Source organism: Hippocampus zosterae, chromosome 2 (assembly GCF_025434085.1).
Source record: "Hippocampus zosterae strain Florida chromosome 2, ASM2543408v3, whole genome shotgun sequence".
Taxonomy (NCBI): domain Eukaryota; kingdom Metazoa; phylum Chordata; class Actinopteri; order Syngnathiformes; family Syngnathidae; genus Hippocampus; species Hippocampus zosterae.
Window position 1 is genome coordinate 26,584,671 of NC_067452.1, and position 16,046 is coordinate 26,600,716.

General features: G+C 42.6%; 1 protein-coding gene across 3 annotated transcripts in view; it reads left to right on the top strand.

Annotated features, from left to right (window-relative positions):
* Window positions 1-16,046, top strand: part of LOC127595887 (membrane-associated guanylate kinase, WW and PDZ domain-containing protein 3-like) — an 87,965-nt gene that overhangs the window by 46,454 nt on the left and 25,465 nt on the right. For all 3 annotated transcript variants that reach the window (XM_052057820.1, XM_052057822.1, XM_052057819.1), the window contains exons 2-4: window positions 2,435-2,551; window positions 7,839-7,958; window positions 15,176-15,382. In XM_052057820.1, coding sequence (XP_051913780.1) covers window positions 2,435-2,551; window positions 7,839-7,958; window positions 15,176-15,382 — 444 coding nt within the window. The remainder of the gene's footprint in view (window positions 1-2,434; window positions 2,552-7,838; window positions 7,959-15,175; window positions 15,383-16,046) is intronic.

Below are 16,046 nucleotides of genomic sequence, written 5' to 3' on the forward strand. Positions count from 1 at the left end.
GCTGACGTCAGTGCTTAACACAGTGCATACAGCATTTTCCAGAGCAAGAAAGTTTACATGAGCCGACAACCTTATCCTCATGGGGGCAGCAATAGTTTAGATAGCAGTTAAAACAGAAGAAGGGTATTCATATCTATATACGTTTGTGTGTGTGTGTGTGTGTGTGTGTGTGTGTGTGTGTGTGTGTGTGTGTGTGTGTGTGTGTGTGTGTGTGTGCGTGTGTGTGTGTGTGCGTGTGTGCGTGTGTGTGTGTGTGTGTGTGCGTGCGTGTGTGTGTGTGTGTGTGCGTGTGTGTGTGTGTGTGAAAAGTATACAGTACACTCTCACAGACATACACAAGTTTTGGAAACCTAGCAGAAAATTTAGTGTTACAATTCTAATTTATAAATGTAATTTAAGTGCACTATCTTCATTATTATTAAACACCAACATGACTCACACATGACTTAAGAACGGAGGCTTCGGAAAGAGAGAAGGTAAATTAAACGTTTCAAAGGCAAATACTGTAGTGGGGAAACGGAGAAGGAGATGTGGGATTCAGCTGACTGGTACTGTACTTTTGAAAGAGATCTTAAGCAAAGTCTCACAGGGATCCACCTGGGATGATAAATATCCGCAGCAAGAAAGGCAAAGAGGAGAGATGCAGTGATAATAATGAGAGGAGTATCGGGACAAGCCACGATTCTCTTGTACGCTCCCATGTCATCACCATTACTCTCGTCTGCTCACAAAAAACCCTCATCCCTGCCCTCCCTCAGTTTTTAATGATTCTCCACCCCTGAAACTGAATGGTATGTATCTAATAGGCAAATGACAAAGCACAAAGACTTCTGTTGTGCCCCACACGCCTCAAACCATAACCCTGGCAGGCCAGCGATAATGCTACCATGTAAGTTAGCGGAAAGCTGAGAGGTACCACTCCCTCTCTTTTTCTCTGCCTCTCTTTGTCTATGGAGATATGATGTAGCACACTAACGCAACCTGACAGGCGAGCCACAAAGACTGCCCTGTTCTGTGCACCGGAGTTGGATTTGGCTTTAGACAGGGGAGGTGATTTGCATGCGTTTAAATTTGGGAGATTGATTTTGTCGACCCGATGGGGCATCTACCCTCTGCAATCCCATGGTGGCAATTAGTAACCTCCATTGTCAGGACTGATTCTAGCTGATCCTTTCTGGGTTTGGTTTATTGGACATTCCGAAGCAGAAATGACATTGTTTTGTTTTGTTTTGTTTTTTTAGTTTGAATGTCTTCCATATTTCGGGTTCTGGGAACACAAGCCGCAAGCTTGTGCAACGTGCATTGAGACCCAGCTTCTATTCCCTTGACCCAAATTCCTCACTCGCATTGTTCTGGTAAAAAGTCCAAAGAGTTGCGTAACAGTGAGCGGTGTGTCTATTGGCCCCAGCTATACCGCAGTTGCTTGACTGTTTCAATGAAGAAGCAGGCACACCCGAGTTGTTTCGAAGTCCAGATGAAATATTAGTTCCTCATGGCTGCAATGCAGCCAGCAAGCGTTCTTGAACAGCAAAATGTTGCGTCCCACACATTTTTTCATAAACAGAGTTTTTAACTCACACTAGCGTAGCTGTCTCTCTTCCGCTTAACCAAATGTCTTCTTCAGTTCTTCCCGCTGAGGTTTCTAAAAACAATTATATATTCGCTTTTTCAGTAGTCACTGAAAGGTCGTCTCACTTTCTTACTTTTCTCCATGTCATGTGGTAAACACATCTGATTACAATGTTGAAATGTTTTCACATTGGCAGAGGTTGACTATAATCAAGTGACTACACAGGTTAGGTTACATAGAATCAATTTCAAATTGGGTATCAGTACACCGTGTCCTTTGTGATTTCTTGTCAGTTAGTTCTGGTGACATAGTCACACAAGTTACACACAACATTTTGAACACCTGTACAAGGTAATTATGTCTAGTACACTGTTTAATACCTCATACTGTGGTTGTAGTTTACAGGGGTTTTGCACTTTTAAGTGAGCACCGTGGGTAGTTTCAGTTACTGTTTCTTGAATTCATTATTTCAAATTCCTTGTGTGTTCTACATACATGGCCAATAAAGGTGATTCCGATTCTGATTCTGATTGCAAGAGTCAAAACTGTGTTGAACAGCTGTCAGTATTATTTATAAATGAATTTATATCACTCTTACAGTATCTATCATAAATGAATTTATACCTTTGTGTAAGAATGCAGAATATGCAGAATATTTGATACAGTGCATGTGTTTCATTATTATTACAAAAGCAAGTGGTCATAAGATGGTTCCTGGTTTAGCGTATTGAAACACTATTGTGTACAGCCAAATCCTTACCAGTCATGAAAAAGTCAAAGTTTTAGGGTTTTTTTTCTCTACCTCAATTTTTTAAAAAATGAATATTTTGGGGGGATAACTGAAATATGGTCTTTTTCTCCTAGGGAAGGTGTTGAATGCCGATTTGCAACACTACCTCAGCCTGCAGTTCCAGAAGGGTTCCCTGGACCACAAGCTTCAGCAGGTGATCAGGGACAACCTGTACCTGCGCACGATTCCCTGTGAGTATTAGAATAATAATTTTAATTGCAACTGGAATGATGAATAAGATGATTGCCATTTTAGCAAACTATATGTGTACACCAGCCAAGAGTTGCTATGCCAAGTCCAATAATTCAAACACACTGTCTAGCTTACAAGTGAGTTCACATTTGGTTGGGAGTGGAACATTCAAATAAGTCACCATCCAGCAACAATGAGATATCAACAAGCAAAGTCTTTCCCCTGAGCCGTAACTCGGCTTATTGTTATGATTTGAAAATGAATTGCAGCTGTCTCACTCTGGTAGTCCAAGCCTGCTCATCGACACGAGCATGAGCCTAAGGAACATAGCGAAAGGTTGTCGAAGCATGACTTTGTACTTCACTAGACAGCCTAAAGCCTTATTAAATATTGTGCTTGGCTCTTATAAAGATGACAGGAGCTGAACAGTGCCAGTGGTCCGAGGCCACCAGGTAATCCATCACATCTTGGCAGAATCCCAAGATACAACAAAGACAAATAGAGAAAATGGAGGGATTGTGTATCGAGAAGCGAATGTCTTTAGCAGAGATAACAATAAAATGCATTTCAAGTCCTTTTACTTGGCACTCAAGGACGCTATACAACAATGAAAGAAATGAATAGAAAACAACAAACAGGCAGATCGAATGGTACTGTATTAGGTTGAATAAGCTGTATAGCTGTTTTAAATGTAAGCTATTGTTTTTGAGAGTTGGGATTTGAAATGGATGAAAGAATCCATGTTTTTGAGAGTTAGATAGTAGCTCAAACTGCAGCTCCAGAATATTTTAGAATTGCATATCCTATTAAAGTTTCGATTGAATAACAGAGTATTTGGATAAAATGAAAATATATCTATTGATCAAAGAAGAAGAATGGGAGAAAATACCACATTTCAATCATTGGCCTCTTCTTTTTTATTTGTAAACAATCAAATCCCCCCCACCCCCCCTAAAATTACTGTGGAGTAAGTGGAAACCAGACTGGAACTGTTCATACAGGTTATTGTGAGACCATTTGAAGTTTTCAATGACAACAAGAACAAAAAAAATGTTACGAGGTCACTCAATATATAGATGGATGCGTATTGGGGCTTTTTGAGTTGTCAGATATTCTTACCTACAAGAAGCAAAAATTGACTGGCAATTTCTGTGATATGCAGAGCATGAACTCACTTGGTTGTTGAATCACAATTTCTTCTGCAGGCCAATGATGAAAAAAAAAGTCACAGCCCATATATCACACGTTTGATTTAGGTTACAGTCAAATCTCATTACAATGTACCTTGAGGGAAATAGTGAATTAGTGCGTTAAAATCATTTCCAATAAAATGGCTGCCAACAACTATGTATAATGCAATATGAACATTTATAGATGTAAAAACATGAACCTGTAATACAGTATAATCTCAAATTACAAATGTGTATACAGTATGAAGAAAAAAAATATTAGACATGAAGCAAACAAGTATAGCGTTCCTACCTCATCTCTGAAAACATTCAGTCAGCAAATGAAAAGTGCCTTCTCCAGTTCAAGATGTGCCGCGCACAGAAGCCGTTTACGATCATCTTTCAATCTGTTGGCCTCAAACTCTACCTCGATTTTTTTTTTTTTTTTTTTGTCACTACAGATGATTGTCGAAATTGTCAGTTTTGCTAATTCGTAGTCTCGGCTGAGCTTCGTCTGGGAGATTTCGTTCAGACAATTTACAAAGTACATTTTGTTCAGAAGCAAGGTCGCGGTGGCAGTTAGCTTGCCACTGTTCGTTTATAACGAAGTCCTTTTCACTATATTCTAGGAAAAGTCTGGTCGTTATAATGAAGTCTACGTTATGAAGGTGTTTGTTGTAAGCAAAATCGGCAAATGAAAAATGAATTTCGTGAAATCGGGACTTTGAAATGTGAATGTTACAGTGCTGAAAACCTAACCAGAGTACATTGAAAAGATCTTCAACTGTATCAAGATGGGGTTGTTGTTTATGAACAGTCTGTTTTAATGAGTATTTGAAGTTCAACCGGGAGTTAACTGGCTGTTAGCAGAACTGATCTTTTACGTTTGCGTGTGGGCTTCACAATGCTAATGCAATGTTCTTGCCAGAGCACACAGAGGTGATTCCAGAAACAGTTGCTAACATGTCCTCGGGCACGTGCGCAATGCGATGCCCAATTACCGTATTTTCACGACTATTCGGCGCACCGTACCAATGGCCGCAGTCTCATTAATGGGTGACATTTCTGTATTTTACACATATACAGGACGCACCGCACGAATAGGCGCAGTTTTAAAGTGGTAAAACATACGCTTAAACATACGGCATGCATGCATGCTAACACGTTCGCTAACACGTTAGCTTGAAGCACACACTGAAGCTCGAAGCTAAAACACGTTTTTAAAAAGGCAACGAAAGCAGAACTGAGTTCGGGTGTATTTTATTTACAAGGTACTCACGTTTTTTGCTCAAGCATCAGTCAGAAAGCCATCAAAGTCATCATCTTCTGTGTCCGAATTAAACAATTGTGCAAGTATCGGTAATCCATTCAAACCGCCGGGTTCCCCCTCGTTGTCAGAGTCACTCTCGTCGTCATGTGGCTCCACGGAAATGATGCCGGCTTTGCCAAAAGCTCGAACAACTGTACTAGGAGCAACGTTCGTCCAAGCAGCTACAATCCATTCACAGATCTTGGCGTAACTAGCCCGGCGCTGCCTCCCACTCTTCGTGAAGCTGTGTTCGCCATCGATCATCCATTTTTCCCATGCCGCTCGCAACTTCACCTTGAACGCCCGGTTGATGCCGATGTCCAGCGGTTGGAGTTCTTTCGTCAAGCCTCCGGGAATGACGGCAAGCTCGGAGTTCATTTGCTTGACTTTGTCTTTGACGGCGAGGCATGGAAAAAGCCATCCGGTCTCTTAACATACACCTCACTTAGCCACTCTCTCATTTTCTCCTCGTCCATCCAGCCCTTTTGGTTTGCTTTCACGATGACGCCGGCTGGAAACTTTTCTTTCGGCAGCGTCTTTCGCTTGAAAATCACCATAGGTGGCAGTTTCTGTCCGTTAGCATGACAAGCAAGAACGACAGTGAAAGCTGACTTCTCGTGCCCCGTTGTGCGTATCGCAACCGTGCTGGTCCCCTTCTTCTCCACAGTGTGGTTCACCGGGATGTCGAAAGTCAGCGGGACCTCGTCCATGTTGGTAATGTGGTTAGGCTGGATGCGTTTGTCGACAATCTTTTTACTGCAGTAGGTGCGGAAAACGGCCGGCTTTTCTTTGTAGTCCGCTGGAAGTTGCTGAGCCACGGTCGTCTTCACTCTCATAGATAGATGGCGCCGTTTCATAAAGCGAAAGCACCAAGACGGACCTCCTTGAAAATGTTCAATTTTCAATTCTTCGGCTAACGTTTTCGCCCTTAGTCGAATGGTGACCGTGGAGACGCTTCTGCCGGCTGCTCTTTGATCAAGAATCCACCGCTCCAGTTGGTCTTCCAACTCTGGCCACCTCGCCTTATTTCCACGGAAACTGCGCTTGGTCTTTTTGACTTGGCGAAGCTCGTTCTCCTGCTTCCTCCATTTGCGAACCATGGATTCGTTGATATTAAATTCTCTGGCGGCTGCTCGATTCCCGTGTTTCACTGCATAACCGATGGCTTGGAGCTTGAATTGCGCTTCGTAGGCGTGTCTCTTTGTGGAACTCATTTTCGGGGGTTCTTGAAAACCAAAACCGAAGTTGTTTTGCAATAATGCACACACTCACCTTTTATACATGTGCTGGTACCTGCTAGAGGCGTGCCTTACACGCCCACCCTTCACTCATTGCCGGACCCACCCCCTGCGTGCCTGTCCTCCCTCACGTCCACCTCTCTTCATATATGTAAATTATGGAGAGAGAGATATGTAAATATAAGTGCGCGGACGCACTTCACTGATTGGCCGACCGATTCCCCGCACTTCACTGATTGGCCGACCTCACTTCCGCCTTTTCTCTATATAAACAGCATGTCGGGTCTCAGCCAGATTTTGGAACTCGGCTCATAGAAAAGACGCATCGCATTATAAGGCGTACTGTCCATTTTGGAGAAAATTTTAGACTTTTAATAGCGCCTTATAGTCGTGAAAATACGGTATTCTTTTTTTTTTAACCCCCCCCCCCTCACTTTTGTTCACAGTTCAACCTCAGCACATGTGTATGATCTTACTCTATTAGTCCAAAAGATTCTAAATATGAAACAGACTTAACTGTCACGTCTGCCCATAAGAATCTAAACAATAAAATGTTCAGCATTACATGATGACAAATAAACGGATTCATCTCAAGGTTCACTGCGTTAGTTGGATTAAGTTGGAAAATGTCCCCTTTTTGTAGTTTTAGCCACTTCTCCCTTTTGCTGGCAGCCAGGATAAACGAGTGTCCATTTCGCAAACTGAGCCGTTTTAGAAGTGATGGCCCACAGCGGCATCAGGATGGATGCTGGCGCAGAATGAAAATGAAGAATGGGGACATTAAATACAACGTTAAATTTCCTTATGTGTGCGAACAGCAGAGCGACTTCGGCAGTGGCTCTGAAAAATCCCTGATTACAGCAAAAATGATGCTAAGCAGAGTTGGCGCGTTAAGAAGTGTGAAGTGTTTTCCATAACAATGTGTTTCAGCATCTGGAAGATGAGAGCATCGTCAAGGTAATGCGTACTTTTTTAATGAGATGCAGCATTATGGGAGCATTGTTATTTGATCAATGTAACTGCAGCGTTGTTAAGACCCGGGACCAGAAACATCACCTTGTAGTTTAGGTTGAGGAAGTTATTTTGAGAGGTAGATTGAAAGTGGAGTAAACTGATCCATTTTTAGCTTTGAACAGTTGCATCAACATTGTCTCATATTAACAGCCGCTGGCAATCGCCGTCATGTTTTTTGTTTTTTTTTTAATCCCAGAACCTTGTGACAAGTGGGAACAAATCTTCCCGAATGCTTTTGATTTTCATTTCCCGGAGGAGCCATACAGGTTTTGAAAAAGTCAAAACCTTTGACATTTTTTCTTCAAAGGCAAACCTGAGTTTGACTGTAATTTACACCACCATTTATTGAAAAGTGTGTTTCTCAGACACTGGATACTTTTATCAGACTGTCTTGAAGATGAATAGCATTTTGTCAGATTTTTTTCGGACAGAACAATTTGCTCAAGATGAATTCGCTGCATCAAAGTTTCACTGTACTCTATAAGCCAAGTGTTCGATCCGGAGCACCTGCACTCGTTTTCTGTCTGGTTCTCCTAAACTGTGCTGTTGTTGACAGGTACAACTCGGCAGCCCAGAGAGGGGGAAGTTCCTGGAGTGGACTACAACTTCATCAGTGTGGAAGAGTTTCGTAATCTGGAAGAATGTGGACTGCTGCTGGAGAGCGGAACTTATGATGGTATTCAGCAAACATAGCACATAGCACGCACTACACAGTGAGCGCATTCTAAGGAATTGTGACTTTGCTTAAAAAAATGCAATTATATATATATGTGATATATATATATCTCAGCGGCTGGTTGACAGAACAGTCACACAAGACTGCAGGTCCCGACGTACCAACCTGTGCACAGCCTGGATTGATTACAAGAAAGCCTATGACTCGATGCCACATACATGGATCACTGAATGCTTGGAGCTGTATAAGGTGAACAGGACCCTAAGAGCCTTCGTTGCGAACTCGATGAGGATGTGGAAAACCACACTTGAAGCCAATGGCAAGCCACTTAACCAAGTGTCCATCAAATGTGGCATATACCAAGGTGATGCACTCTCCCCACTGCTGTTCTGCATAGGACTGAACCCACTAAGCCAAGTAATCACCAAGACAGGCTATGGATACCGCCTCAGAAATGGAGCTACAAACAGTCACCTCCTCTACTTAGATGACATAAAGCTGTATGCTAAGAGCGAAAGGGACATAGACTCCCTGATCCACACGACCAGGATCTACAGCAGCGACATTGGGATGTCATTCGGGCTTGAGAAATGTAGTCGGATGGTGACTAAGAGAGGAAAGGTAGTCCGCACTGAAGGGCTCTCACTCCCTGAAGGAACAATAGCAGACATTGAGGATAGTTATAATTATCTCGGTATACCACAAGCCAATGGCAACCTCGAACATGCAACAAGGAAAGCGGCTACGGCCAAATACCTCCAGCGAGTGAGGCAAGTCCTAAGAAGCCAGCTCAATGGCAAGAATAAGACCCGGGCAATAAACAGCTATGCCCTGCCAGTGATCAGATACCCTGCAGGAATAATAAGGTGGCCAAAGGAAGAGATTCAGACCACGGACGTTAGGACCCGAAAGCTCCTAACCATGCATGGAGGGTTCCATCCCAAATCCAGCACCCTGAGACTGTACGAAAGCCGAAAGGAAGGAGGCTGGGGACTAGTGAGTGTGAGAGCCACTGTCCAGGAAAGAGGCACCTGAGACGATCCAACACATAACTGCAGGGTGTAAGATGCTGGCAGGGAAAGCCGACATGGAACGCCATAACCAGGTGGCTGGCATAGTCTACCGAAACATCTGTGCGGAGTATGGACTGGAAACCCCGAGGTCAAAGTGGGAAACACCTCCGAAGGTGGTGGAGAATGACAGAGCGAAGATCCTGTGGGACTTCCAGATCCAGACTGACAAGATGGTAATGGCGAACCAACCAGATATCGTGATCATAGATAAAGGGCAGAGGAAAGCCGTTGTAGTGGATGTAGCGGTCCCAAGTGATGGAAACATCAGGAAGAAGGGACATGAGAAACTCGAGAAATACCAAGGGCTCAGGGAGGAGCTGGAGAGAGCCTGGAAGGTAAAGGTGACAGTCGTGCCTCTGGTGGTCGGAGCACTCGGGGCAGTGACCCCCAAACTGGATGAGTGGTTGAACAGATCCCGGGAACAACATCGGACATCTCAGTCCAGAAATGTGCAGTGCTGGGAACAGCAAGGATACTGCGCAGAACCATCAAGCTTCCTGGCCTCAAGTAGAGGACCTGAGCTGAATGAGGGATGGACACCACCCGAGGGGGGGTGAGACGAGGAATTTTTATAATATTTATTTCTTATTTTGATTATAGAAGCTGAGTCTTGTATTACTCTTTCTTGTCTTTGTTCCACCGTTTGCAATTTTGTTGGATTTTTTTTAGGGGTAGGGGGGTGTCTTGAAAGGCCCTTATAAATAAAATGTATTATTATTATTATTATTATATATGGAAACTCAGATTCAATCCGTGCCGATGCATTCGTGAGCAATCATCTATAACCAATCAAATGTCATATTTTGACTTGCCACACCATGAACTAAACTGATCTTGAAATATATCTAATCTAACATGCCACTATGCAATGTGTGTGTACTATAGTTAAGAAACTAAAGAAACTGTATTACCCTACAGCTGATAAATGTAAGCCAAGTAAATACAGTCAATATAACATAACGATACATAACGGGGCATAACGAATCTGTACGTTCCAACTAGTATTTAGTTGGAACTATTTCAATTAAATGGCCGCCTGATGTGATGTGGAATACAGCATGAATATTTATAGATGTAAAAACATGACAGTATAAACATGTCAATTACAAATACGTGTATATGAAGGGAAAATTCTGTTATAAGACATGAAACGAACAGACCTGCGATTGGCTGGCAGCCAGTTCAGGATGTCCCCCTGCCTACTGCCCGAAGACAACTGGGATATACTCCATCACGCCCCGCGACCTTTGTGTGGATAAGCGGATCTGAAAATGGATGGATTGATGAAACGAACAACTGTAGCATTCCTACTTCATCTTTGAAAACATTCAGTCAGCAAATGTTACTCGTCATCAGCAACTGACATTGCAGCCGACAAAGCCAACTGTCATCAATTTAGGATATAGCGCGCCCCGAAGCCATTTGCAATCGTAGTCCAGACTTTTGGCTTCGAGCTCGGCCATGATTTTGTTGCCATTACGGATGATTGTCGAAATTGTTGACTTGGGGACTCCCTTTCAAAAGTGAGGAAAAATTTAGCCTTCACAGACAGCGAGATTTCCTTCCGTTTACCAGACATGTTTTCAGACCATGTGCTCAGGACTGCACCATGCCTTCGGAAGTACAACAATATATGAGTCGATCAGTAGCGTTGCTAGGCAACAGAGGAATCCCGCATTGTGCATTTTGTTTACAAGCAAGGTCGCGGTGGCAGTTAGCTTCCCGCAGTTCGTTCTAACAAAGACCTTTTCACTATTTTGTGGGACAAATGTGGTCGTTATAATGAAGTTTACATTATAAAGGTGTTCATTGTAAGCAAAAGCGGCAAATGGAAACTGAATTATGTGAACTCGAGACTTTGAAATGTGAGCATTATAGCAGTAAAAACGGTGTACGTTGAAACAAGGTTTGACTGTAAATACCAAGGTGATTTGTGCGCGGTGTGGGGTGCTATGTGATGTTTTTGTCCGCTCTCTGTCCCAATGGGCACCAGGTGACCGGCCCTTCATCCCTGAAGCTGTAAACCAGTCAGCAAGACGAGAAATAGAGTTAATCTGCCCTTTGCAGCACAAGCGTCCTTATATTGCTAACCAACATTCACAAGCTCCCAGAGGTTTAATTATCATTTCTAAATGTCAATATTGTATATTGTGACTAAAGCAGAAAAAAGACCACAAAAAAGAGACGTGTCTGATAATTGACCAGAGAATTACCATTGCTGAGCCTCACAGTGAACATCTGAATACATTGTTTTTTTACAGCACTTTGGACAGTAAAATTGTGAAAACTGTGTCCTATAAATCAAATTGTGTGTTTGGCTGACAACCACCTCGGGGTGTCCCACACCTTGAGCCCAATGACGGCCGGGATAGAGTCCAACACAGCCCTGAGCTTAGTAAGGATAAGTGGTTCAGAGAATGGATGGATAGATGGATGAGTCACATTGACCATGACCATATACAGCATGCATTTTTCACCGTAGTGGTAGTGCTTAAATTGATTACTTTCCTTCAGATAAAACCGATGTTTTCATTGCATCAAAAAGCCACACAGGTCACGGTCAGTCAGTCAGTTACAGAAATGATGCAGCTTTAGGAACGGAAGACTATTTCAAATCCAATAAATTTTTGGCCTTTCTTTCTTGTGAAGAATTTGAGAATTCATTCACCTTGTTAACCCTCAAAATGATCACGCGAAACATCCTAGACAATTTTTGTTTCTTTTTTTTTTTCCCTGTAATTTGATTTCAACGATGGACCTACAGAAAACAAGACAAACCCCTTCCAAAATGTTTTGCCAACTGCTAATCATGGATTACATGAATTATCCAAAAGGGCCCAAGAAATGTCATGGTAAAGGTAGATATTTAGACTAGGGTCTTTGACTTCATCGTAGGCCAGTGTGTAACTTCAATGATGCGGTGGCGGGACTGCATTTATTAAATGGCAGGGTCAACAATGATAGCCAACTCAACAGTTCTAGTCCATGCTTGTGTCTGTCAATGAAAAGTTGGGAAGAAACGAGGCAAAGCTGCATCACTGTTTATTAGATAGAAATAGGGCAGCATGCCAAACGTCACAGAGTTTGGGAGAGTACAGAGTTGCTGTGCTGGCAACTGCCAACAAGTTTGAGGCAACAAAAGGGTTTCTCTTTATGGCATATAGACAAGTGCCAAGGGTAGTATTGGTCATAAGATGTCCCCCGATGCTCCCTGATTGGGAACAGAGGAATGCAGAGTTGGAATAGGTAACTGAAGCTTGGCCACACAGCCGCCATACAAGTGAAACGGTGCGGCAGCTCTTTGCCAAAGCACAGAGAGCAAGATTGGCTTTGTGTGCCTCAGGCTGTGGTAATAATAATCGGAGCCCGGGCAGACTGGGCACTGCCCCAGAGAGCGGAGCTCCATTCTCAATGATTAATGAGGGTCCAGACTGTGGCTGGCAAGGAGGTAAAGGCAAATGTATTTGGGGAGGTTAATCGGGCATGCCAATAATAAATCTCTTCGGAGAGTAGTAATTTTATTTGTGGCTGAAACATTGCCATTTGTTGATTTATAATCATTCATCTTGTTCGTGATTTAAATTGTGTCTACGGTATCTTTGCTCTCAAATGTCCATATATTGGGTTGCATATTGTGAAATACTATCCTGGCATATGAGAGTTATTCTGTTCCGTTCTGCAGATGGCAGGAATTTTTTACCATATTCCATGCATCTGGATTCCCCATCCTTATATTTACCACAGTGGTTAGTTAGCACGTCGACTTCACAGTGCAGAGGTACCGGGTTCAATTCCACCTCCAGCCTCCCTGTGTGGAGTTTACATGTTGTCCCCAGGCATGCATGGGTTGTCTCCGGGTACTCCGGTTTCCTCCCACGTTTCAAAAATGTGCAGGCTGATTGAACACTCAAAATTGTCCCTAAGTGTGAGTGTGGGTGCGGATGGTTGTTCATCTCTGTGTGCCCAGCGATCGGCTGGCAACCGGTTCAGGGCGTCTCTCGCCTACTGCCCGAAGACAGCTGGGATAGGCTCCAGCACCCCCCCGCGATCCTAGTGAGGATAAAGCCGTTTGGGGGGCTGAATGGCAATACACAATTCCTTATATTTCCTAGTGTGCTCTCAAAGTTAGAAAGTGGAGCAGCTAGTGCTGAACGCTGACAACAGGCATCGTACAATCCAGTGGTGGTGTATTTAAAGTTGGTGGTTTTGCGCTTAAACATAATATCAGGACAACATTGTGGTGTTGTCGTCGGAAGCAACAATTTATGATGGCTGTAATCGACCCCCTCTCAAACACGGTCTGCAAGAGGATGTTACACGGCGACACACTGCTGGGAACAACTGTAAAATAAATGTGCCGAGGCATTTGATGCCCATATATTATTTAGTAACTAAGGTGTGTTTTGAAGTTGGCTCTCTTCCAGTGTTGGTGGCGTATTACTGTCAGGTATCGATCGCATGAGCAATTGCTTCTGTGGTTATCTTGACTACTTCTTCCTTACAGTGCACATATAAATAAGCAAGTACTCAAGGCAGAAAAAAAATTGCCTCGAGCATGTTTTGAACCCTGGTAGTCGAATTACTCAAGGACTTGTTTCATTCCTAGTCCATTATCACTGAGTTCCAAATCTACATAATTATTCTCATTTTCCCAATTTTATGTTATTAATAACTAAACTTGGATATAAATGTAATGATTTTCAAAGTTCCTTCAACAAGACAGTACTGTACGTATTTCGATAGCTTCTGCACTGTGTGTCGTAGTGGGTCAGTGGGTTGCTAGGTTTGTGTGAAAGAGACAAAAAAGACCTTCAAAAATCTATGGTGAAAATGCATATTTTGATTTCTAAACAGAATGACTTGTAAAGTCAATAAATCAGTTCTAGCCAAGCAAGTTCCAGGTCCTTAAAATTGACGACTAGAAGCAAGTCATTTGACACCTCAAATATTTATTATCACATGCATTATTTTGGCTTGATTGTGGTGCGTCCCCTAAAAAAAACTGTCGGTAGAGGCCAAGAGAGCACTCTTTCCTTAGGTTACATGATTAACTATTCATATTTGAATTACAAGAAGCACAGTAAACTCATAAAATCAGTAAAAGCAACAATAGCCTGTAGACTCTATCAACTCGAAGGTTGATACCTCAACAAAATCTCCTTAAGCTACCATTTGCATCGTGACTAATAAGTTCAGTAACATTAGCGCAGCATGCATCTTACAGCGGTCACAGTCCCTTATCTCATCGGTGTCCCCATGCACTTTCTTTTGGTGAACATGACAAAATACAGGAGTATCACCATGTTCCATAAGACTTTTACAAAACGTTTATACTTTGATTACTCCAGTCTTTAAGTATGACAAAAACAATTTTTTGTGTGGGGATGCCTCTTCTGGTCTGATTTTAAATTTATACTATAGCAAAGAGCTCCTTGAATGTAAATTAGTACCACCACCACCCCTCCCCCCATCTTAGCAGATCAGCTCTCCACTGGTATGAGGAAGGATGAAAATGAGTGGTGCTCGTGCTGCACTGTGCACACTCGCTCTGTGCAGTTATCTCTGCACTGCCTTGGGCGCCGCCAACATGACAGAAAAGGCTGATGGATTTAAAGGGGGAAGATCTCATGCGTTCACAACTTTATTTTTCATAAACAATGTATCGCATCATTGTTTTTTCTTCAGTCAAATGGCATCATAATACGCTAATATTTACATAACATGCACGCTGGAGTGATACAGTACTTTGTAATGCATAGCTTTGGAAAGACAAAAATGCTCATGTAGAGTCACATCATTGAGATTTTTTTATTTAACATTATGTGACAATGTTATTTCAGAGAGTTTATTGGAAAGTAATCTGCATGTGGTATGGAAAGCAAAGGCAAAATATTTACCGGTAAAGTTTAGCTTTGAGAATCTGACACAGGCAGGACCTTAAAAATCGGACAAATAGCGATTTTTTGTCAAAAAGGAAAAGGGATACTTGTGGCCTACCATTATCCAGAGGTTGCAAGTCTAAAAGTGGGATGGGAAAAATACAATCAGTGTGACTCATTGATGACAGCAAGATTTTCCTTTTGATCAGCATAATCTGTTATTTGAGAATTATGTGGACTTCAAAATCTAATTTTATTTTCCCAGGTAACTACTATGGAACGCCTAAACCGCCTGCCGAGCCGAGCCCTGTACAGCCAGACTTGGTGGACCAGGTCTTGTTCGATGAAGATTTTGACAATGAAGTCCAACGAAAGCGCACAACCTCAGTCAGCAAGATGGACAGGAAGGACAGTGCAGCCCCGGAGGAGGAGGATGAAGAAGAGAGGCCTCCAATGGTCAATGGTCAAGCTGGTGAGACAAGCACTGCCTTTTATTTCTTGTCACTATAATAGAGAGCAAAATAATTCACAGTCTATCCGTGTGTGAGTTGGAGGATCTGTTGATGTGTGAAAACATACATTTGAGTACAAATACAACATGCAACCTGCAGGAGATAATGACACACATTTGGACACCCAAATTAAGGTAAATTGGCAATCGCTAGTCATTTACTGCCCTTATCTAGATTGTGCATCTATACGAGAAGGCATGCAATACGGAGATCCGCTGGCAGAAGCAGGGGGTTGGACCACTGTGGAAAAGGTAATTGAGCATGTAGAAGATCATCCCATCTTGCAAGATACACACCATCAATGTAGCCCTGGGTGGTCAAGAAAGTAAAGTTGAGCCTATCGCAACAAAGGACGGAGACGAGGCAAACTGCATTTTAAGCTCCTGCTTTGTCTCAAGCCATTGAATATACCTGTTCTATACATCATTTATACCTACTGCGCGTGTAGAAACCTCTGTGGCTTTTGTTTTTTTAAATGAGACCAAAATGTCAGCAAAACGTTCTTGTCATGTTTCATCTTTGTCATTCAATCCCAGCACACATGCAAACAGAGTAATCAATGAGCTGATGAAGCTGTCTAGATGAAAACGTGTAGATAGAAGCCACGATACAAACAGAGTCAGG